The sequence below is a fragment of the Juglans regia genome, chromosome 7 (assembly GCF_001411555.2).
Source record: "Juglans regia cultivar Chandler chromosome 7, Walnut 2.0, whole genome shotgun sequence".
Taxonomy (NCBI): domain Eukaryota; kingdom Viridiplantae; phylum Streptophyta; class Magnoliopsida; order Fagales; family Juglandaceae; genus Juglans; species Juglans regia.
The window spans coordinates 39601205-39625782 of record NC_049907.1 but is presented as its reverse complement, the minus strand read 5'-3'; the positions used below and the strand labels follow the sequence as shown (position 1 = coordinate 39625782).

At 33.1% G+C, this 24578-nt stretch overlaps 4 protein-coding genes across 5 annotated transcripts; all 4 read right to left on the bottom strand.

Annotated features, from left to right (window-relative positions):
* Positions 1–9334: 9334 nt before the first annotated feature.
* On the bottom strand, positions 9335–9619 carry LOC118348945 (repetitive proline-rich cell wall protein 3-like). Its single transcript, XM_035691539.1, has one exon. It carries the CDS (start codon positions 9617–9619, stop codon positions 9335–9337), a length of 285 nt encoding a protein of 94 aa, XP_035547432.1.
* Positions 9620–14728: 5109 nt separating this feature from the next.
* LOC109007050 (proline-rich extensin-like protein EPR1) lies at positions 14729–15726 on the bottom strand. Of its 2 annotated transcripts, XM_035691986.1 has the most exons (2): positions 15373–15726; positions 14729–15252 (listed from the first exon to the last, which is right to left on the bottom strand). In XM_035691986.1, exons 1-2 carry the CDS (start codon positions 15701–15703, stop codon positions 14963–14965), a joined length of 621 nt encoding a protein of 206 aa, XP_035547879.1. In that variant the 5' UTR covers positions 15704–15726; the 3' UTR covers positions 14729–14962. The 2 variants fall into 2 exon arrangements, with proteins under 2 accessions (XP_035547879.1, XP_018842104.1); XM_018986559.2 differs by having other exon boundaries at positions 14729–15724.
* A 2673-nt stretch (positions 15727–18399) lies between these two features.
* Positions 18400–19560, bottom strand: LOC109007044 (early nodulin-75-like). The gene has a single exon (XM_035691538.1). It carries the CDS (start codon positions 19558–19560, stop codon positions 18400–18402), a length of 1161 nt encoding a protein of 386 aa, XP_035547431.1.
* Positions 19561–23567: 4007 nt separating this feature from the next.
* Positions 23568–24239, bottom strand: LOC109006610 (early nodulin-75-like). The gene has a single exon (XM_018985952.2). The coding sequence runs from the start codon at positions 24237–24239 to the stop codon at positions 23568–23570; it is 672 nt and encodes a 223-aa protein (XP_018841497.2).
* Between the last annotated feature and the right edge of the window lie 339 nt (positions 24240–24578).

Genomic DNA, 24578 nt, shown 5'->3' with positions numbered 1-24578 from the left:
GATCGTGTAAGAAGTTGAATTTAGGCATAATCTTTTAGATGGAGAACAAATACTGCTTTATTAATTGAACTTCAACTTCAACTTCAACTCTTGTCATCCTTCCTGGCCTCTTGCTATTTCTTTATTCGTAGATGTCAATATTTTTTCCCCTCTTGTCGGATAGCAAAAGCTACTTAAATCCTCCTATACGACTGTTTCTCGTTTGGCTTCATCTGCAGACTGCACTAAAGTATCTATGGAATAGGCAAAGCATATTCTCCCTCTCGCTGCGGAATGGGGACTGCTTATGGGCCCAATGTCGCTGTCTAATTTAAATGAGATGAAAATTCGGATCCAGAATGAGATTTTATGCTAAGAATAACATTAATGATAGACGTGAAAGACTGATTTGACACTAATTGGGCTGTAATTTGGAAAAATAGAGTTAGATTTTTCGAAGCCTTTATTTTCTATGCACTTCTTCGAGTACCAACTACCCACCCAGACCCAGTACACACATGAATTTCCTTTTTCTTTGTGGAAACATATAAAGGAAGTCAATTTTTATTGGATAAATACGTGTCGGGACGAAAAGACATGGGACTAATGTGGGTAAAATTTCCTAGCCGAAGCCGGACAAGCCTCCGACATCTCGTTGTGTCATGTTCCTCCCCGAAGTAGCAGCGCACGGCATTTGTAGGCCCACTTTTGTACCATTAGATCTTGGGCTTTTATAAGTGGTGTTTTTGAAGAAAGCCTGCAACTTCTGTTAGAGAAATTCAATATCTGGCCCAAATATTATGCTACTATAATGATAGCCCAATTGATTTCGAGTAATGATAAGAGGGAATTTTTACACAATTATACCGAGAAAACTTGCTTATATGACACGTCATATAACAATAAAATAATTTCAATAAAGACCAAAAGATTATTAATTTTTTTATTATATTGCAGTGCCACGTAGGCGGATTGTGTAATAATTATATAAAAGTTCACTCTTTAAATTTTTTAATTAATTTATTAATTTATCATCTGAATTTGACCTTTATAAGATTTTGTACTCTGTTTCTGGTTGGGGATAATTGAATCTGCTCTTCATACATCTTGGATGTGGACCTAACCTAGCCCAATCAACCGGGCGTAAATAAAAAAAAGGGTAATTTATACCTTGTTTATTACTATTTTACTGTTAAATTTTTATTATTATTTTACTATTTAAATTTGGATTAAAAATTCTAGAGCATGAAATTCTTGTATAATCTAAAAGAAAATAAATTCAGTTAACTATCGTAATTATATAATTTAATTAAAAATAAATTTAATTTTATATAAATTGACTTACATTTTTTAATTGAATTTATTTTCTTTTAAATTATATAAAAAATTCATGATTTGAAATTTTTAATTTAGATCTAAAAAGTAAAAAGAATAAAAGAATAAAATAAGAGTAAAAAAAGTGCAAGGTATCATTATCCTTTAAAAAATATATACCAATTTAATTAGAGCCCAAAGTGTGGACACGGTAATTAATTCGGAATAGCGAATTCAATTGGGAATTGGGCCCATTGTCTCTCGCTAATGCATCTGCAGTGCTATGGATTCATTCTTCGGAGTCCAAGGCTTGATTCATGCTTTGTCCCCTTACATCCAAATGGTTCTTCTTTTTCTTATTATTTCTCTTCATTTACTTGCTAAGCTCTATCATTAGCTTATTAGGTCAGATTCGAAGCGTATTAAATTAAATTTGGATTGCATTTGAATTAATTTTAAGTCATTTTATTTAATTAAATGGATAAGACTCAACATCTCTAGGTTGTTAATCTCGTTACGAGTCTATATATATCAAGTTTGTGAGTCGTGAGAAAAATTGTTAACTCTTTATATGTTAGGTTTGGTTGGTATTAATCAACCTAATCTAACATATTTGATTAAACGGATCGAACTCTTTAAGTTTTAGCCTATGATCATGAATTACGTATTATGTTAATCTCAAATTTGCGCTTGAGTTATGTCAAAATTTGCGGAAGCCTAGTATCAATCTCATAATTTTGGGCTTGAACTTGATGTAATATTCTTCTTCCCTTCATTGAAAAATCGAAAAGAGGGCAGTTTGATTCCTATTTGCATAAGTCCATAGATCACAGCCCAACAAAACAGCTAGCCCCACTACCTGGGTCCAAAAAAATGGTTAGTATATGTTGCTCATTAATATTTCGTGTGAAATATGAAATGTGATACTATTTAGGATAGATGACCGAGTCTGCGATGTTTTTGCTCTGAGCGTCGTGCTTGCAAAGTGAGTTCGTGTGCAATGGGAAATGAATGGTGCATGCGTGTTTCACACGTCCTTGGCCAGGCTCCGACAACTTGAGTCTCCAAAGTTAGGACTCAATCGATGGTGCGTGTGTGCCCCCAATAGTGGTCTGATGCGGTTGTACGATATCGGTTTTGTACATCCTTAATGATAAATAATATTTAAATATAGAAAATAAAGAGATAATTAAGTAGATTTTACGTGGTTCGATACTAGGCTTACGTCCACAAGAGTTTAGAAAGAGGAGATTTCACTATAATAAACTTATTTACAGTCTCTTATAGCTTGTCTTATCTTACTGTACAATAAAAGCTGTAGAACTATTTACTGATGAATAAATTCTCTCTGGAGCTCTCTGATTGAAGAAGAAGTCTGAAAAAGTCAAAATCATTTCAAAAAAGAGAGTGAAAAGGATTTTCAAAATCCCAAGAGTTCCGAATCCGTAAGTTTCTCTTTCCTTTTATCGCCTGCTCCCCACTTAGATTAAGTCACTTCTCTATTTTTCTCTCTTGATGCCTTATACCTTACTTTATATCATATCCTCTTTTTTCCTTTCTTGATATTACTTTCTCATGCCTCCTAGTCCTAACATTCTCATACTTTAGTCTCTTCTTGTTTTCTCTCTTTCTCTTCTCTTTTGTCTTCTATTGAGTCTCCTCTCCGTTGACTGGACCTAGGGAAATCCATGTGCTTGGAAAAACTCGCCTCACATCTCCATTGGGTGGACTTGGGGAAATCTATGGGCCGGGAAAAAAATCCCATCACACATGGGAGATACTCTGCTTGGCAAAGTAAGTGCTTTTATATATAAAAAATCCTAGTTGCCCACTGTTAATGTATTTTATTTTTATTTTTATTTTAAAATGTTAAAAGAAGTGACCAGTAGTAAATTTATGTATATAAAAAAAATATTTAGAAAATATTAAAAAAAAAAAGAATAACTAGCGCGTTCAGCCCAACAATAATAATAGCTGGACGGTCGAGTAGCATTGTCCTCTCTCTCTCTCTCTATATTGTCGTCTAGTACTCATCTGCATGACTTGTGTTGCTCATTGGTATATGGAAAATGCTGGGATCCTGCTGGGGCAACCGCTGGGTTTTGCTTGTTTGTTTGTTTGGTTTTTTTTTTCTAACTTAATTAAGTAAATGTTTTTTAATAATGTTCTAAATTTTTATTTTTAAAAAATATTTAAAAGTGTTAAAAATATATATATAAAAAAAGTCAAAAATAAAAACACACAAAATCAACTAGCTGCGAGAGCTACCAGCTGGCTGTAGAGCCACTCTCGATATATATGCTGTGATTACTGGCCGGGAAACCTAATTGTTTGTTAATGGATATTTATTAATTACCTGCGAAACCTCCATTATAATATGTTGTTTAATTTGACCGCATGCACACTTGGAGAGAAGAGCTAGTGAGGCAGAGACATTTCATTAATGAGTAATGCTATACTCATGCTCTAATCCTATTTTGATCATACTAAATAGTACGTGAGACATTCATCACCATTAGATGATAAAGAAATATATAATAAATTAATGACTATTTAATAATGATAAATATAACACATCTTACTTAGTGAGATAATAGTATAATGTATAGAATTTTCCTTCATTAATTAACTATTGCTATTAATTAATTAATATCTACTTACAATTAAAAGAGGTGCTTAGTTAAGGATTCAAGTCATGACCACTTAACCAGAAAACTAATGAACGCTACTTGTTGAATGGAACGTACGATCAGTGAAGAGTCACATGATGATATCAACGATCATGACTTACCATGCATAAGCAACACTGGCAAAAGAAAAAAAAAAGGTACGTACCACTTGGCGTGTATTTGGATCAATGCGTTTGTGTTGATGTCTTCGGGTATTAATCCTAATTTCTGTTTAAAGTTCTTTGGAACTCTACCGCATCAGTACCCGAAACCTCAACTTAGCAAGTACTTTAATTTCTTTGTAATCTACATTTTGAAATTCCTATTGCTTCGTATGTAGTGTCGACTTTAGAGCATAACGATTTGGGCGAGCTAGCATATATACCTTCCTATGACGACCAATGAATGTAGGCTGAATGTAGGCAGCATTTGGACCGGCCGGTCATGCCCTGGTTTAGTTGAAGAAAATGATAGTTGCAGTTATGAGTGTGCAAGTGCCGCGTAATCACTTTGAAAAAAGTGAATAAATATGAGACTCACATGAAAAGAAAATTAATTTTTTAATAGTAGACCCTACTCTTTTTCAAAACGACTGCACGACGTTTACACACTCTACAATTATATGTAGCATTACTCATTTTTAAATTTTATAGTACAATATAGCGCGCATTACTATTGATGTCTAATTAAATTGATTGTAACGAGCTCCATTTAATAATATTGGTTCGAAATATGCCCGATATTCATGAAGAGTGATCTCTAAACCGAAGAATTAGCTGCCTGCCCATGACAATTTATTGAAATTTCTCCAGGACATGATGAGTACTTATAACGAAGTTGTTGATCTTTAGCTAATTCGACGTTGCTATAGGAAATAAAGTATTACAGCTTGTTTGTTAAATCATTTTACTAAATATTTGTTAAATCAAATAGGCCAATAAACTCGGGATCATAATCTTCATCTGCTGTATATATATGATCGATCATTTTACTTATAAGAATCTCATGAGATTCTTAAGAATTTAGCTTGGCTTGTCAATCCTCTCTCTGCATGCCATCTTGTAATTGAAAATATATTAATCAGTAATTCGAACAAGTACTGCTGTCTATACCAATATTAAGCCAATTAAGTAAAATTAAGCTGGCATGGGTTCTTACTGGAGAGATAAGAACTCAAATTGTTTAAAGAGAACAACTTATAATTGATCATGTTAGCAGTTTTCCCCATTATAGAAATATAAATCACAAGACCGACACAGGCTAGGGGCCGGCAGATCAACTACTACAAATTCTCACTTAATACTAATAATTAGTTTTCCAGGTTTCTTTTATTTTCTCAGCAATTTTTTCATACTTGCACCTAAATATATATATATATATATATATATATGTTTGTCATCAATAAATCTCACAGTCTCACATTGATTTATTTATTTATTTTTTCACATCTCATAATATCTAAGAAAATATTTCGATCTCTTTTTACAAGTTATTTGGTAAATTTACAATTTCATTTTTCCTATTTAGTTACACTTTTCGTTTTAAGTCTTCTACTAGATAGTTTATTTTGCTTGATATTGTTAGCTAGTATCATCTATGCTATCGTTGAGTTAAGTGAAGGCAACAAATCTCATAGCTATTACTATCTATATTATAGAAGGGGTAGTGATCATTTACAACTCATAGTTCACTTTAAGTTTTTTTTTTATTTTTTTTTTATTTTTTTTATCATTTTCTTTTAAGTAATTTTTTAACATCATTAACTATTAAGAAAAAATTAAAAAAAATATATAATTTTACTAACAACCACTTTCTTAACCATTAAGTAAAATAAAAAAATTTAAAAAAATCAAATATAAAATGAGTAGTAACTCTATCATTTTGCTTAGAGCATTCTCATTGGTTTTGGCAAATGTATCTTTAAAATTTAGTCAATATCACACTTTTTTACATTTTCCTATTCCATTTAAATTCAATCCCCACATTAGATTAGCCATTCACATTCTATATAATACTAAAATATTATTATTTTAATAATTAATTAATTAAATTTATTTTTATCACATTTTATAATTTTACCAATTAAATGTTAATAATAATTATATTCTAGTTAAATTAATATTAAAAAAAGTTTTATTAAATGTTAATAATAATTATATTCTAATTAAATTAATATTAAAAAAAGTATTATGTTAATAATAATTATATTCTGTTAATAATAATTATATTCTAGTTAAATTAATATTAAAAAAAGTATTATTAAATGTTAATAATAATTATATTTTAATTAAATTAATATCAAAAAAGTTTTATTAAATGTTAATAATAATTATATTTTAATTAAATTAATATTAAAAAAGTATTATTAAATGTTAATAATAATTATATTCTAATTAAATTAATATTAAAAAAATATTATCAAATGTTAATAATAATTATATTCTAAATGTTAAATATTAATTATATTCTAATTAATTTAATTTGTTTGCTTGGAGTGAGAAATTAGTATTTTAATATTTGGAGAACCAATTATGGTTCTCTATATTTGGCCAATGACTGTAGTAAAAATGTAAATTATTTTGAAGATGGCCAATCCAATGTAGAGTTTTTTTATACAAGTTATCTAAATTTTAAATTTTAGAAGCTAGCTTTACTACATTCAATCTTAAATGCAATAAAAATGTTTAATTTTAATTTGTTTCTTAATTAATTATTATCCTTTGCAAGCTTATGCTTTTATGATGTATTTGTCGAATGAGTAATTCTATGTACAGTCCCGAACGGGGACTCTTCTACAGTCCTGCTTATGTGTCAATAATGAAGAATTACAATAAAATCCTTATTTGAAAGGGATTTTTTAGGTACAAACAGTTTGGCACACCAAATTACGTATCGATATTTATGCAACTTCTTTTATTATAAAAATAAATAAAAGAATGCCTTATATTTAATATTAATACGCGGTTTAGAGCACGAAATCGATTGCAAGAATATTTTTCCTATCTGAAATCTACACAAAATTTCATCTTCGATCCATTCAAAATAGCCGCATCTGAAAGGGATGGCACCCCCTCATTTCGTTTTGCAATTCTACTCCATCGATGGTGACGCGCGTGATGCATTCCAGCTGTTAAGAGAATTACGTGAATACCAGAAGCTTCATTCTTTTTCCTTTTTTCATCCATCTCTATCAATGGAAAATCCAGAACCCTCTTTCAGCATCTATATATACAGTGCTCTCGCTCCTCTCGTGTTCATCGCGAAATTGATCATCCATCGATCGATCAAAGCTCTCTCTTAAATTAATTAGTTCTTCCTCAAGATATCTTTGCATACTCTCAAGGTTTCAAGACATGTCGCTCATTCCTAGCATTTTTGGCGGCCGTCGAACTGATGTGTTTGCTCCATTTTCTCTAGATATTTGGGATCCCTTCGATGTTTAGTGAGGTTGTCTCCATGTGATTGGGACTAATGATTTCCATTTTGAATCAAACGGCCTAAAAGTTATATATGTACCTAGTTATAAGATATGTAACTTGGTAATGGCTATATGACAGATGTATAATATATATTTGACTTATTTCAAAATACATGCTAGAATATGGACATCCCACTTAATTAATTCCTATCCTTTGCTTATGCTAATTTTATGATGCATTTGTCGAACAATGTTGACTTTATTATTTGATGGATTTTGAACGTAAAATATTGATTTTTTACTTGGGTCTCGTTTGAATTCAAGAAGTATTTTATCTTATATTATCTTATTATTATAATTTTTTAAAATTTTTATATAAAATATAATAAACAATTAAATTTTTTCAAATTAAAAAATAATAATAATAATATTAAAAAATAACATTCTGACAATACTTTTTTCAATTAATTTCATCTTTTATCTCAAATCTTCTCATCTCATTTCTAAATACGAATCAGCCCCTTTTTAAAGTCTTTGATAATGCACGCTTACTTATTATATAAAGAGAGACTACGAGAACTTGATGAATGTCAGTTGGCCTTCCAACGTAAAATTCCTAGTCTGCCGACACATAAGATATTCGAAATTTCCGTTGTACTACGAAATTGCTGTGCTGCTAGCGACATCGTCCTTGCTGGTTTGACTATTCTCCTCTTCCAGACTGAATATATACATTGAGTAGGCCGATGATAATTACCTAATTCATGCCGGCCTCTTTCTCAGTGTAAATTAAGCTGGAACACATTTCAATTATATGGTACCAGATGATCGGATGCATATGGAGAAAGAAAACACTCGCATATATATATATATATATATATATATATACCCTTGCGCTAACGAAATTGAAAATGTCACTAGCTTACATGAGTACCTGTAGAAAGTTTTCATAAACGACTTGGTTCAAAAATTGCCCAAGACCACTCGAGAGAATTCTATTAAAATAACTATTCCGTACAATAGTAGTGTCTAAAAGAATTCCGAAAAATAAATACAGAATGTACAAAAAATTAGGAAAGCAAATAATTACAATAAACTGAATGGTAAAATGGTGGAATTCTGCAAATGTTATCAATTAAGGTATTTACATGCTGATTTACTGCTACGTTAACACCTGTACGTATGCATGGCCGCCGGCCGTGTGCTATATTATTTATTTACGGCCATTGGCCTACTTATATCCTTAATATATAGCTTGCAAAATACATATGAATAAGCTTCCAGCTTGTAAATAATCATGTAACAACAATTAGATAATATTTCAACTGGCCACGCGGAGTACTGCATACAGAAAAGTTGAGGGGTCATATACTCGAGAGAGATTTAAGTCTGAAATTGCTTATCGCCTGAAACTGACTTGGTTTCCATCATCATGTTTCCGGAGAACCAGACAGACTAGCTATCTAGATATCAGCTATCACACGCACACACGCATAACTGTAAATTACTTTTATCTCCAAAAATACCTTGTAGTCATGAGATATATAGGTGGATGTAAGTGCACTCACTGTATTCTCTCGTTATAAATTAACGCGATCTCCTTTTTCTTTCTGCCAACAAATTTTCCATGCGGAGAAACCAAAGTGAAATTTCCGGAGTCCGCAGTTTCAAACAAGCGAGAAAGTACGTACATATCGCCGAGAAGAAGAATAAGAAAAAGGAAAAGGAAAAGGAAAGTACACATCAAAACAAGGAAATCTATAATATCATATAATATATATCAGTACCGCTGGTAGTACAACGGAATGAGAAAGCCGTAAGCTTTTCTCACAATAGATAACAAGTACACGGTTTTTCTAGATACATTATTCGAGTTGGCCACTGCACTTATTTCTCGCATTATATAATCTTATAAACTGTGTTGGCCTGCTGGTGGTTGTACGGCGGCTAGATTCTACGGGACAGCTTCCACCGGAGGGTGTCCCGGGTAGTGTCCGTAAGGTGGGTATGGCTTATACGGTTTTGGTTTCCCCTTTATCGGAGGTAGAGTTGGCGGGCGCTTGTATGGTGGTGGTTTTGGTTTGTACTTGGGAGGTGGCTTCTTATATGAAGGTGGCTTGTACTTGGGAGGTGGCTTATAATACTTGGGAGTTGGCTTATACTTGGGTGGCTTGTACTTGTAGTCGTCTCCAAGAGCTGGAATGGTGAGAACCACCATGGCAAGGAACGCCAGTAACATGTATAGGGGAGACATGATTTTGATTGTGCAGAGTATCGAAGAGAAGGGCACCTTTTTATGCTGTTTGGATGCATGTAATGGCCCAGCTTACAGGTGTCAAAAGATGGTTCATTCCTTCGTTATCTAGATTGTCCAAGATGTCAGAATATGGTTTACTCGAAGAGCGCTTACAACCAATTCATAAAGAGAATTTTAAATATAATAATATTTTTTATTAAATTTAAACCTATCAAATTAAAAGTAAAAGTCAAAATAAAAGTTAAAAATAATATTATTTTATTATGAAAAATACTATTCCTACAGAGTTTTTATCGAAATTTTTTACCGAATTGTATTTTATTTATTATTAAGAAAGTACTTTTAAATAAACTTATGATTTTTTGTATTTTTTAAAAATATTTAAAGAGTTTAAAAATATATCTGGAAAAAGCAAGGAAAAATTTTTTGTTTTTCGATGAGGATTCTCTGTAAAATCCTATGCGGTTGTGGCAGAATCTTTTTATTATATAGTTGTAAACAATTTATTATATAGTAGAATAATTTTTTTATTCATTATCTTTATATATTATACACGAAACTTTTTTTTGTTTGTTTTATTTTTTTTAAATTAATTGAATTTTTTATTTATTATTTATATACTATATATTTGATAAGAGAAGAAAAATTAAAAATTTAAAAAGATGCATAATGTATAATATGAAGATAATGAATAAATTTTTTTATAATAATATGTCTATCATTTCTCTTACTTACTCGTAGGGTCTGATTCATTAATTAATGCGATAGGTACTCTTCGTCGGACCACCTTGGTCCCACTGAGTCGTCAAGTTTGAATATTAGTGCTAGGTTAAAGGCATCAATCATGCATGGGGTTCGAAAATGGAGGTTTTATTGGTTTGCAGAAAATGTCAGGGCTTTGTTTATTTTTATAAAAAACTTTATTTTATTTTATTATTAATTTTTTTAAAATTTTTTATATAAAATAATTTAATTTTTTTAAATTTTAATAAAATTAATATTAAAAATATTATATATTTTAATAATATTTTATTTATTTTTTATTTTTTATTTTAATTCATCTCATTTTATTTCATTTACAGGAACAAACGAATGCTTAATAAACTGTATGCCTTAAGGTCGACGAACGTAGACGGCATTCCGTCCTCGTTCAGAATAGGTAGGTTCTGATTTATGGAAGGGAAAGATTATGATAAGAAATTTATTTACTTAACTTATATGGTCTAATCTCGACTTGTGGACTTTAAATTAAGCTATCAAAATTATACATCGTCATTAATTAATCTTGGACAGTTTTTCTTCGAATTTGAGTTTTGCGTAAAAATTTTGCATATCTTTCCCACGTACGGTTGGAAATTTTAGGTTTCAAACATAGGTTTTCACATTAATCTTATAGCCTATTTTATTATAGTGGGTTTTTAATGTATATTAGACAATTGGTTTTCTCTAATAATAGTTTTGAAAAAAATATATTTGTAATCGTAAATTGTGTAATTACCATGTAATCATTTTAAAAAAAATAAATAAAACACGTGATTTACATAAAAAAAAATTAACTTTTTAATAATAAACTACACACTTTTTCAAAATAATTATGCATCGTTTATATGCATTTTAAACCGATTTTTAATTGTCACTCCCAAAATTCTTTTTAGGTAAAATATTCTTTTACCACATAAAACTTATATGATTTTTTTTTTTTAAATGAGCCCAATCTCATTAAATATGATTGAAAAGCGAAAAAGCAAGAGCAGAGATTCCTGAATTAAATTTCATTGTTCAATAATATGACCAGCTAATATATATATAATTAGAAAATAATTTATACACAATATTTTTTATCATATTTTATATAATTATATTTTAAATAAAAAATATTTATATAAAAAATCTTATAAAAATAATATTATTTTATAAAAATATTTTTATTTTATAATATATTATGCAATATGTTAAGTATAATTAGGGCAGACGATGAGCAAGGATGCTGCACAAATATGAGTAGCGCCACACTATCCAAAAGGGTCTCGAATTTGAGTCTCAAATAGTAATTTTTTTTATGTATTTTTTTAATTATCATAAATATTTTTTTAAAAAAATAAAAAATTTATAATATTATTAAAAATTATTTTTTAATTATTAAAAAAAAATTATCATCCGAAACATAAATTCAGGATCTAAAATATTTCTCTTCAAATATAGGCCATCCAATTAGGATTAGCCCCCTCTCTGAATTATTAGTCCTGGACGGTACGAATGTAGGAGAACGTACAGGGTAAAGAAAAAGAAAAAATGTTACCACCGACAGTTGGGTCCCCATTGGTCAGATAATTGTTTTTTGTTTTTTCTTTAAGTAATTAAGAAAATATTTTTTAATAATATTATAAATAATTTTTAAAGGTAAAAAAAAATTAAAAAAAAAAAACTTTTTAACCCTACTCCTGATCTGGTGCTCGTGCTACACCTGCTCTTGTGGTTGAGTTTTTTAACTTAAAAACCAAAACCGCCAGTAAAGGCATTAGTACTTGCATTATTGGAGCTAGATGTAGACAGATCATCTAATCATCCGTAAATGTAATTGAAGTTCAAAGGCACGTGAGAAACTTTTTAGGGCTTGTTTGGTTTAGCAAAATCAAACTATTTTATCTCATCACATTTTATATAATTATTATAATTTTATTAAATTTTTATATAAAATATAACAAATAATATAATTTTTTTAAATTTTAAAATAAAAATAATATTATAATAATATTTAAATAAAATATTTTATTTCATCCGTAACTAACTTTAAAGTTAACAAAAGGCTTTTAAATTTATAAAAGATTTGAACCTATTGTTTAAAAAGTAAAAGAGTAATACTATCCATTATTTTAATTCTGATCATTATTTTTTTATTATTTTATAATATAATATTAGATGATTGGAGATTATTTATTATATTTAATTTTTGAACCTATATATTTATATCATAAGATGATAATAGGATAATAATAAAAAATGATGAATAGATTTTTATAAAATAAATAAATAAAAGAAGAAGACGAGGATACTCCCGGCACGCCAAGTGCCACCTAGTGATCACCCTGAACTCGATCGGCCATCTCCGACCACTTCGGGAGTACGTGGGCCCACAAGGTTTAAATGTGTTTTTATTGTTGACTGAAATTATTTCAATTTTAGAAGTGGGAATTAGAAATTATTAGGCGAAATATTCAAAGACTACGAGTACTGATCTAGATGTCCTCCCCGTACTTGATTGTTTGTCTAGATTTTAGTCGTTAACTTGTTGGCTTTAATAACATTGTTCACTCACGTTACGTTTTTTTAATTGCATGCTTTAGTGCGCGCGGTAGCAACTTCTTTATCTTCTTCTCACTCGTTTACCCCTTCCCCAAGTTTCTTCTGATGATCTCTTTGTGTTTTCATTTATATTTTTGCTTCTTTTTCTTCCCTTTTTTCAATTAATGCTTTGCAAGTACCCATCTTGATTCAGCTTTGAACGCGTAAACAACGACAAAGAGGTTAGGTTACGATTTGGCAACATCATATTGCATTGGGATAAACTTTCCCACTCTAAATAATTAAGTATAACAAGTCACCATAAAAAGCTGCTCATATGTGATTGATTTGATATTGAAAAATATTCTAACTAATTATACGCGATTTACAATAATAACGATTATTTGTGATGAATTACTTGCGATTATGAAAATAATAATTTGTAATGAAAATGCACTCATTTCAATAGAAAATAATTATTTTTATTACAAATAACTCAAACTATAAATATAAGCATTTTTATTTTAGTGGAGTTGAACTCTGTCATTTCTCTTATTTAGAGAGACCAGTCCATTTGGTGATGATATACTGTGAAAATTAATCCTTCATATCTCTATTTCTTTAATAGTTTGCTTGAAAATCATAGACGTGATAGGTTGGATTCCATCCGACGACGGCTTAACATACTATATATAAGAACTAAAACCATGGCTTCTGCCCAGCTCTTTGCACATTGCATTGTGGTTCGCATTGTAACTAATTGAATTATGTTACACAAAAGTCTCATATTTTATACACCACTTAAAAATATATAATTTTATTTTTTTATTTTTATATTTCAAAATGATAAAATCACATGTTTTTAAGTGGTGTGAAGGAGCATGATACTTATGTTTATAATTTTTTTAACCAATTCCGTTATTCATGACTAAGTTTAAGGGGATGTTTGGGAATAAAATGAGATGATAAATCTATAATAATAGTGAAATGATTTGAGTTATTATGTTTTATAGAATTTTGAGAAAAAAATAGAAAAAGTTGAATAAAAATATTATAAAGTTAAAATATTGTTATATATATTAAAATATTGTTTAATATAATTTTTATTTTGGGATTTGAAAAAGTACAATTATTTTTATGTTTTGTTTGAAAAAATTGTAATGATTAGATAATTGATTAGATGAAAAAAATTGAAGATTTGAAATTGAAAAGTGTATGTTTTGGCAATGAAAAGAGAGGAGCTAGGGCATATAGGGGAACAAAAGCAAAAGAGTATCACAATGATAATCTCCATCGTACGTTTGTTAGCTGAACATCAAGTTATTTGAATCTTAATTATAAGCTTAGCTAGCTGCTTAGCAGACTTTAATTCATCTAAATGTTATAACGTCTTCTTTTAGACTGCTGCGATGTTCTAGTAAATGTCCCTCCACGGTGGATTCCAACCTTTGCAAGCCACAATGGGGGTTTGCAGCTTCAAATATACACTTATTTTTTCGTCATAATCATCATCACTGTCCGAGAACATCTACAAGGTATTCACGCAACCTGGTTCACAGTGATCACTACTAATTACGACCGACACGAGAGGTTTAATATATTTGGAGCAATGCAATCTTACTTACGTAATAACCTGTCTTCTTGTAAAAGTGATGACCTGTGCAATTTTTTTAGTTTGGCAAATCTAGCTCATGTTTTTGGCCTTGATTTATCCTGTTGACTTTTGGTGAACAGAATGGATGAGCTTAGCATCTATTATTATATATGTGAAGGCACAAATACGTGAATAAAGGCAAAAGGAAAAATAAATATTATGAATTGCTATAAATTAATACTGAAGATGAAATTCACTGCATTAAACTTGAAATTCGGATTTGCTCAGCAGTTACAAGTAGAAGCAACACTGTAATTAATGAGCAATGTGAATTGAGCAATCATCCGCTAGCTATAGACGAACAGAACATGACACAAGCTTGGACGCATATATAATCATGAGTACTGCTACGCTCTTATTTAATAGGTGATGAAGGCTGGAGGGCCAGATTAGGCATTGGTAGGTGGCTTCTTGTACGGTGCTGGAGGAGGTAAATCCTTCTGGGGTGGTTTGTGGGGGTCTTGACCCTTCTCGACTGGAGGGTGTCCTGGATAGTCATGACCATAAGGTGGCAATGGCGGGTGCTTTGGCGGTGCCTCTACAATGGGAGGAAGAGTGGGTGGCTTGTGCTCTGGGGGTGGCTTCACGACGGGAGGAGGCTTTTGATAAACTGGGGTTGGTGGCTTGTGCTCTGGGGGTGGCTTCACGACTGGAGGAGGCTTTTGATAAACTGGGGTTGGTGGCTTGTGCTCTGGGGGTGGCTTCACGACTGGAGGAGGCTTTTGATAAACTGGGGTTGGGGGTGGCTTTACGACGGGAGGAGGCTTTTCATAAACTGGGGTTGGTGGCTTGTGCTCGGGGGGTGGCTTCACGACGGGAGGAGGCTTTTCATAAACTGGGGTGGGTGGCTTGTGTTCTGGGGGAGGCTTCACGATGGGAGGAGGCTTTTGATAAACTGGGGTAGGTGGCTTGTGTTCTGGGGGTGGTTTCACGATGGGAGGAGGCTTTTGATAAACTGGAGTCGGTGGTTTGTGTTCTGGGGGTGGCTTCTCTATTGGAGGGGGTTGAAGAGGAGGCTTCTCAATAGGAGGAGGCTTCTCATATTGATAATTAGCACTGGAAGAAGTGGTGAGAACCACCACTGCAAGAAACAACACTAGCAAGTGTGTCGTCATAGATGTCTTTGGCATTTAGGTTCTGATGTCTCAAAACTATAGGAACGAATGTCCTTTTTATAATGGATTTGGCACCTCGTCGGCAGTATACAGTATCAAACCCAGCCCTTGATTTCACACGTTAATTGTGACATAAGAAACATCTTGCTATTTTGAGTTGAAAACGGGTCCATTTTGGGGCCCCTTTTCGTATGAAAAGTTGGAAATTAGAGCAAGGTGGTTAAAGTAGAGAGAAAATTATGATGAGACCTAATAATATGACTGTTCCTTTTTTTTTTTTTTCTCTCTGCGCTTAATTTCTACGTAGTAGGACTTTTTCAATGGTACGTAGTAGGATTTGTAATTTGATTATACTTTAATTCCCTATATAACACAGTACTGTCACTTCAAAATTGAACATAGTTAGGGATAAATACAAAGTCGGTGGTGATTTTAAGATTATGTTGCTTTTGTTAGGTTTAGAATGTGGACCACTACACTTTGTCCTACTATATATGCAGGTTAATTTTGTAATCTTGTGCAATAATGGACCACTACATGATTTTGTATTCTCTGGCGTTTCTTGATTTCTCATGTTGATAGTGACTTTGATATGTGCTGATTGATACCCATATATTATATAGTCATGGTTAGCTAGCGAGTGTGATCTACACCTAACCAAATTAGCTGAAATGTTTGAGCTAGCTATAGCTAGGGATGGTGGAACCTTAATTGTGGCCGCGCGCGACTTCTGGACTGATTGCTAGATCATGCAGAACCCAAATAAATGAAATAAGATAGAAAATAATTAATATACTTATAATATATATTTTTACAATTAGTTTATAGTTTTATTTTGAATCGATGATAGTTTATACAATATTCAGTTTTTTTTTTTAAATAAAATATCATAATTACATTGATTAGTTCTAAATGAATTATAAAATAATCCTAAAAGAGTGTATTATTGTTAAATAAAATAAGACAAAAAAAAGTTAAAAAAAAAAAATCAAATAAGGTCTGGTTTGTTTTCAAACTACATGAACCCGTTGCTATTAGTTGATGAGCCGCCCCTGATCGAGACATTTTAAATCAGTGTTCCATTTTTTTCTTTATACAAATCTAAATCTGCCTAATAAACCTTGTCATTTTCCTTGGGATATTATAAAGTGATTATGTTTATAATTATTTAGATAATTTTACTCGGAAATATGTGCAGTGAAAATCTCCATATCACAGAAAATCGAATTATTCGCTAGTCCGAAGGCTTTGGATTGGGTCTCTTGACTGGCATCCAAACCCAAATCTGATATCGTATAAGGTGTTGAATTCGTATTGAGGTTCTCGACCGGCCCAACAGCCTGTTCAACCCAATTTGTAACAATTTATTTATAAATTGTCTTTTTCTAGAGATTCTATAGATTTTTTTTTTTTTTAAAATGCTTGCATTAAATATGTTTTCCAAACTGAGAATAAGTTTATTGTTCGTTCCCATTTTTTTGAAAAAAATAATTCAAAGCTCTGTTTCACAAGTTTAAATTATTTTTATTAAATTTTGTTTGAATGTTTTCCTTCTTGTATTAATGCCAAAACATGTTAGGGGCTTCAGATCATTTGTACCTAATAAAGTCGAAAAATTAAGGCCCGTTTGGATACAGAAATAATTTCATCTCATCTCATCTTATCTCATTAATATAATTTTTGTAAGTTTTCACACAAAATATAATAAACAGTTCAACTTTTTCAAATCTTAAGACGATAATAATATTAAAAAATAATATTTTATTCAATTTTTAACTTTCATCTAAAATCATCTCATCTCATCTAATCTCACTATGGGCTTAAATCACTTTGGCATTTTGCTTTGATGCATACTGTATTCTTACTCTTTTATAGATCAACAGAGTAACAAAATATTACCGCTGAGGGGATTTATGATTCCGTTTGTATTTCTCCTTTGCATGTTCAATCAGAACCATCCTCTTTATTTAGCTCTCCACAAAATCACATATCCATAAAATCAGCAAATACATATATAGTTCTAAAGTTCAGATAAATTTTTTATAAAAAAGTCGACTTTTTTGATGATTTTCATAATTAATTAATACCTCCATTCATGATTCACCTCATTCAGAAACAAATTCAAGTATTTAAAGAGAATATTTATATATTTTTTAGTAATTTTATCAAGTGTATACAGTACATTGACGGTTAACTTTCTAGATCGATTTCCGCTAGCAGCACTGTCCGTCTTGAATTCTATATTCATATAGTGACTTTAAATTTATTTTCTTCTTTATATTTTTTAAAGAAGTTTCTGTTGAGTGTATATTTCGTTCGTACGAGGTATCAAATTTCACGATTGCGTTTCGATATGCCAACATTTATGAACCGTTACTTTATGATAATTCCTCGTCACTGGCACGGCCTTTGGTGTTCTTTGCAATATTAAATATTTGATAGAAAACGATTGATAGTAGTAGTAGCTGTACTAGCGGGCGAGCAGCGACAATTCATTACAAAGGGGAGCACAGAACTGCATGTCGGTGCTCATAATTAAACTACAAGGCAAAGTACAAAAACCAGACGATCGAGTAAACAGCGTGAACATAGTTACGTAGAACACTAGTTGTAGCAATACTGTTTTAAACGTTCATGGATAGAAAAGTTCCCGACGAGAAAGATAACATAAGTTGAAGCTCTTATTTATACGCATGTACACATGCGTGGGATCAGTTTGCAGATGGAGGTTTGTGGGGTGGCTTGTGAGCGTGAGTCGGCGGCTTCTTTTCGACGGTTGGAGGCTTCAACTTTCTGGGTGGCTTGTGGGAATCTTTTGCCTCCTCCACCAAATGGTCTCCAGGGTGATGATCATGAGGTGGCTTGTGCTCTGGAGGTGGCTTCTCTCCCTTTCCCTTACCCTTGGGAGGTTCTTCACCATGGGTTGGTGGCTTGTGCTCTGGGAATGGCTTCTCTCCAATGTCGAGTGGGGTTGGTGGTTTATGTTTTGGAGGTGGCTTCACTCCCTTGGCCGGGGGCTTGCCAGCCAAACTTGGCGAATTTTGTTCATCAAGGGATTGAGACTCGAGTAGAAGTCGTCCAGGGTGATGATCGTGAGGTGGCTTGTGCTCTGGAGGTGGCTTCTCTCCCTTTCCCTTACCTTTGGGAGGTTCTTCACCATGGATTGGTGGCTTGTGCTCTGGGAATGGCTTCTCTCCAATGTCGAGTGGGGTTGGTGGTTTATGTTTTGGAGGTGGCTTCACTCCCTTGGCCGGGGGCTTGCCAGCCAAACTTGGCAAATTTTGTTCATCAAGGGATTGAGACTCGAGTAGAAGTCGTCCAGGGTGATGATCGTGAGGTGGCTTGTGCTCTGGAGGTGGCTTCTCTCCCTTTCCCTTACCCTTGGGAGGTTCTTCACCATGGGTTGGTGGCTTGTGCTCTGGGAATGGCTTCTCTCCCTTGTTGAGTGGGGTTGGTGGTTTGTGTTTTGGAGGTGGCTTTGCTCCCTTTGTCGGAGGCTTGCCAGCTAAACTTGGCGAATTTTGTTCATCTAGGGAGTGGGACTCGAGTAGAAGTCGTCCAGGGTGATCATGGTGAGGTGGCTTGTGCTCTGAAGGTGGCTTCTCTCCCTTTCCCTTACCCTTGGGAGGTTCCTCACCATGGGTTGGTGGCTTGTGCTCTGGGAATGGCTTTGTATCCTCATTATCAAGAAGGGTTGGTGGCTTGTGTTTTGGTGGTGGTTTCTCTCCCTTGGGAGGTTTGCCTTGCAAAGGTGGCTTGTGAATTGGAGGTTTGTTCTCGTGTTTGGGAGGCTCATGGTGATCAGCTAGTACTGAGGCAGTGCTGAGAAGCACCACTCCAAAGAGCAACACTAGGCAGTATTTGGTAGTCATCTTAATTTGGACTCTCGATGGTTCAAAACAACAAAAACTCTAGTCTTTTATAATGGATCAGGGCTAGCCTAGTGCGTCAGCTCACATGTCACTCCGCATTTGAATTTCTACGTACACATCAATCCAAAGCCGATACGTTTTCTTCTTTTAACATTCTATTAGAGTAGGGTCCATGAATTGGGTCCTGCGGAGTTGAAAAGTTTGACAATGTTACAAGGTAGTCTCGGTGAAGGGAAGTGGAAATTAAGTAACCGTATGAGCTCTTCTAATTGCATGAAACCCATTTAGTGGATCATGTTCAAAACTTGGTTCTTCGATCTACTTACTACCTTGAAGATAAAAGTCTTCAAATCCTTGGAATCCATGTCTCTAATTCTCACCAATAGGAAGGTGATTCGGTGAAAAAAGAAAAAAGAGTACATTCATATAATAAAATATATAAAATTGATCAAATGGAGATAAACTTGTGTCACTGTTAATGGCACATGGAATTGAAGTGCTAGTCCGACATCGTGGGTAGATAATTCGATACATATATATCTGCCGGCATGAGAAATGTACAGTAGCATTAGCTAGATACATTAATAAATAAACCTAGCAAATTATACTGGTTCCATTTCCCACTTAGGTTGGTGACTTCCGCTAGACATGTGACACTAGAATACCAAAAGTACTGTATTATAAATGAATACTAGTGGCCCCATGAATTGGGGGCTCAGTGAGTAAAGTCTATGTGAATAGCGGAAAGCTTCTGTACTATGGCCCAATAAAATTAAATGTTACTAATTGTAAAGGAAGCTATATATATATATATTATCGAACTTCCATGTGTCACGCGGTACATGATTAAATTATTATATATGCAGTGAAATGTCTGAAAGAGATCATAATAATAATATTTTAGCAAGTCATGTCTCACTCAAAATTAAATGAGTCGTGTGAACTATATATTGAAGTTTGGGGCATACAGATCATGTAGACTCGATAATATAATTATTATATAGTAGTACCACTGCCGAAACAATTAGAAGTTGTCGACTATTAAGAAAAGTGCCACTGCGTGCATTAATTATTAATCTAACCGCACCGACATCATTTACTAATTAGTGGAACTGTTTTTCAAAGAAAAAAGTGGATTTGCTCAACAAATTACTTTTTCACCGACTGGATTCAAACCCCACCGCCAGTTAATTTCTTTTCCAAAAGGCAGGCAGAATATTATCTCCACCAGCAGAAATTGTTTTTAGCGTAGACTAGCATACGTATATATGTATGTGTGTGTATATATATCTTTATACTTAAAATATTTATTGCCTAATGAATAGTATGAAGAGTAATGATAAACAGTACTCTTATTTTACGTTTTTTTTTTCCGTCTCTCTCTACATTCTCAAACCAATATTCTTTACAAAATACCACAAAATCAATATAACATATCACAAAATCACTACAACAAATCACACAATCACCACAAAAATATTACAAAATATCACAATAGATCTCAAAATCACCACACAAAATCACAAGTACAAACCAAACTCATTGAAATCATCTCAAAATCAACATAGGATGATCACAAACTCACCGTAAATCATCATAATTCTACAAAATCACAAAATGTACAAATTTACAAAATCAGAAAATGAGAGAGGTAGAGGGCTGGGCATGCAGGAGCAAGGGAGGTGCCATGGAAGGCTGGTGGTGGCGTTGTGGGCTGTCGTGGGCTTGGCTAACGGTGGCGTTACAGGGAGAAACCCGTGCTTGTAGAGGCGCTGCGTGGTGGGGCTAGGGAGGAGCTACGGGTGGTGAGTTCCATGGAAGTGGTCCACAACGTGAGGGAAATTCAGTGGTGGTGCTTGGTGGAGCAGGGGCTGAGCCACGGTGGCGCAAGGGTGGAGAACCTATGCGTTAAGACTCATTTCCGGTTGCTCGCATGTGATTAAGGAAGAAGTTGCCAAGTAGTTTCGACAGTGGGTTTTGGTCGTCGACGTGAGGGGAAGCTGGTGACGTGATCGATGGAAACTGCACGGCTGCTTGAGGAAGGAGATTGGGTGAGAGAGAGGGAAGACATGGCTGTGAGAGAGAGAGAGAGAGAGAGAAATGAAAATGTTTGGGATTTAAATCCAACCCTTCATCATAAGTCTCTAAATTTGATCCAATAGTGAAAATTTAAATACTGATTTAAATTAATTTAAAATAGATAATCAATATTTAAAATAGATAATCAATATATTTATATCATAAATAAATTATCTAATTTAATTTATAAAATATTAATCTTTCGTCATTAAATAAATGATAAAGTTTTATTAAATATTTTTTTAAAAATAAAACTATTTAAATAATTAGAGTTTTAACATAATTTAAATATAATAATATTTTTAATTAAATAAATTAGGCGTTTGCCTACTACTAGTGTGTATATATATATATATATATATATATATATGCAGTTAAAGTTGGAATATGAACCAATATTTTAATTAATAGAATTGGTGTCAGAAAAACAAGTGCATGCGTTTAAACCTATATATGTGTGAATTGTATATATTATATCGTTTATCACCGAATTCAATTACGCTCAAATTATATCTATATCTATAAATATATATATATATATATATATATATATATATATATATTCGTCCAATTTTTGGATATGCAGTACTACTCATCCTATGAGTGATAATTTTAGGTAATTGTGATCTGAAATAGTTCGCTAGCTAGCCATGCGCACATTGCAGACTAAATACTGCATATATATATATATAGATATATAAATGTGCTTTCGGTAAATTTCCCAACTAATAAATCACTATGAGGAGATCAAATGTCCACCTAATTACACGTGCTCCAATTGTTGATGAATGCCCAAATTCAAAATAAATTGGAGTCGTGATCGATTAATCCAACTCAAAATTAATGCATGTTATGATCAATTGGACCTCTAGAATTCCGGCATCCAAACTAAAATTAACGTGTTGAATTTGGATTTAACCTTGATCTAGACTGGCTTACAAGTTTATCCCAATAATTAGTAAATATATTGCAAAAAAAAAAAAAAGTAAGTATATAGTAATTACACTGTATTTATATATATATATATATTAATTAAATAGTCTATAATATTACAGACTATGTGCGGACTTGCATTTTCTTGCTCAATCATTGATTTATATCTATGTATAAATTTATTGTTGGAGGCTTTTTCCAAACTACAAAAAAAATAGAGCACCGGCCCCGACCATTATTTCTCTTGCCGTCGTTTCCGCATTTAACCAACATCTTTTATATGGGCTACAAATATTCAATATATAGAATGCACTTACACGGTAATTTTTTTTTTTATTCTTCCTCTTAGCATAATGCTTTTAACGAGGTTTCAGATCTCACGAGGGAAGCATATGGTCACATATATGTCAATAGTGAGAAGTACTGTTATCATCATTACGTGATGTTTTAAAAATTCTCGTCACCGGCATAAATATAAGAAAAATTCTATTCCTAAACTTCATACATCACATATCAATTTTTTTATAATTTCTTTAATTTTATTCTCTTATTAAATATGTTGTATATGAATTATAAGTAGAATAATTCAATTATATTAAGAATAATAAAACTAAAAAAAACTTTAAAAAAATAAAAAAATTTTGATGTGTGGTGTATGAGCTAATTAATAGCAATGCTTTAAATATAATGCTTTTAGTGTTTTTTTTTTTTTTTTCTGCAACATTAAATATTGTTAGAAAACGATTAGATATAAATAGACATTACGTACGTACGTAGTATCTGGCAACAACACACTACAATAAGAAGCTAGCGCATAACTGCATGTCAATGCTCGTAATTAGGGCACAAGGCCGGGTACAAATTATATAACGAGAACACAACATGAACATAGATCACTACAAGTAGCTGGAAACTGTTCCATGGATGAACAGTGTCTGACAAGAAAGATATGTAAATTGCAGCTCTTATTTTTATGCAAGTAAACATGCGTTCGATTAGTTTGCGGACGGAGGTTTGTGGCCGGGTGGCTTGCGAGAGGGAGTAGGCGGCTTCTTTCCAGCGGTCGGAGGCTTCAACTTTCTTGGTGGCTTGTGGGAGTCTTCTGCATCCTCAACTGAATGGTCTCCAGGGTGATGATCATGAGGTGGCTTGTCTCCCTTTCCCTTACTCTTGGGAGGTTCATCACTATGGGTTGGTGGTTTGTGCTCTGGGAATGGCTTCTCTCTCTTGTCGAGTGGGGTTGGTGGTTTGCGTTTTGGAGGTGGCTTTGCTCCCTTTGCCGGAGGCTTGCCAGCTAGACTTGGTGAATTTTGTTCATCTAGGGAGTGGGACTCGAGTAAAAGTCGTCCAGGATGTTGATCATGTGGTGGTTTGTGCTCTGGAGGTGGCTTCTCTCCCTTTCCCTTACCCTTGGGAGGTTCCTCACCATGGGTTGGTGGCTTTTGCTCTGGGAATGGCTTCTTATCTTGATCATGATTATCAAGAGTGGTTGGTGGCTTGTGTTTTGGTGGTGGTTTCTCTCCCTTGAGAGGTTTGCCTTCCAAAGGTGGCTTGTGAATAGGAGGTTTGTTCTCATGTTTGGGAGGCTCGTGATGATCAGCTAGTACTGAGACAGTGCTGAGAAGCACCGCTCCAAAGAGCAACACTAGGCAGTATTTGGTAGTCATGACGTAATTGGTCGAACGATCCCTTATGGTTTCGAAACAACAAGAATTCTGTGTCTTTTATAATCGATCAGAGCTGTAGCCTCTTACGTCAGCTCACATGTCACTCTGCACTTGAGCTTCTACTCACTCCAAAGTCGACACGTTTTCTTGTTTGGCACATTATAAATGTAGGGTCCCATTAGGTCTCGTGGAGCTGAGATGTTTGACAATGTACCAAGGTTGCTCCTGGTGAAGGCAATTAACTGAGAATTTACACCTCGAATTCTTTATATGTATTTTTAACATGATCATCCGTATATAATATAATATGTAGTTCCCACGGAAGGGAAGAAAAATAAA

Bases quoted from the DNA above. Each gene is read 5' to 3' on its own strand.
- LOC118348945 (XM_035691539.1), bottom strand. From the start codon at position 9,619: ATGTTACTGGCGTTCCTTGCCATGGTGGTTCTCACCATTCCAGCTCTT.
- LOC109007050 (XM_018986559.2), bottom strand. From the start codon at position 15,703: ATGCCAAAGACATCTATGACGACACACTTGCTAGTGTTGTTTCTTGCA.
- LOC109007044 (XM_035691538.1), bottom strand. From the start codon at position 19,560: ATGACTACCAAATACTGCCTAGTGTTGCTCTTTGGAGTGGTGCTTCTC.
- LOC109006610 (XM_018985952.2), bottom strand. From the start codon at position 24,239: ATGACTACCAAATACTGCCTAGTGTTGCTCTTTGGAGCGGTGCTTCTC.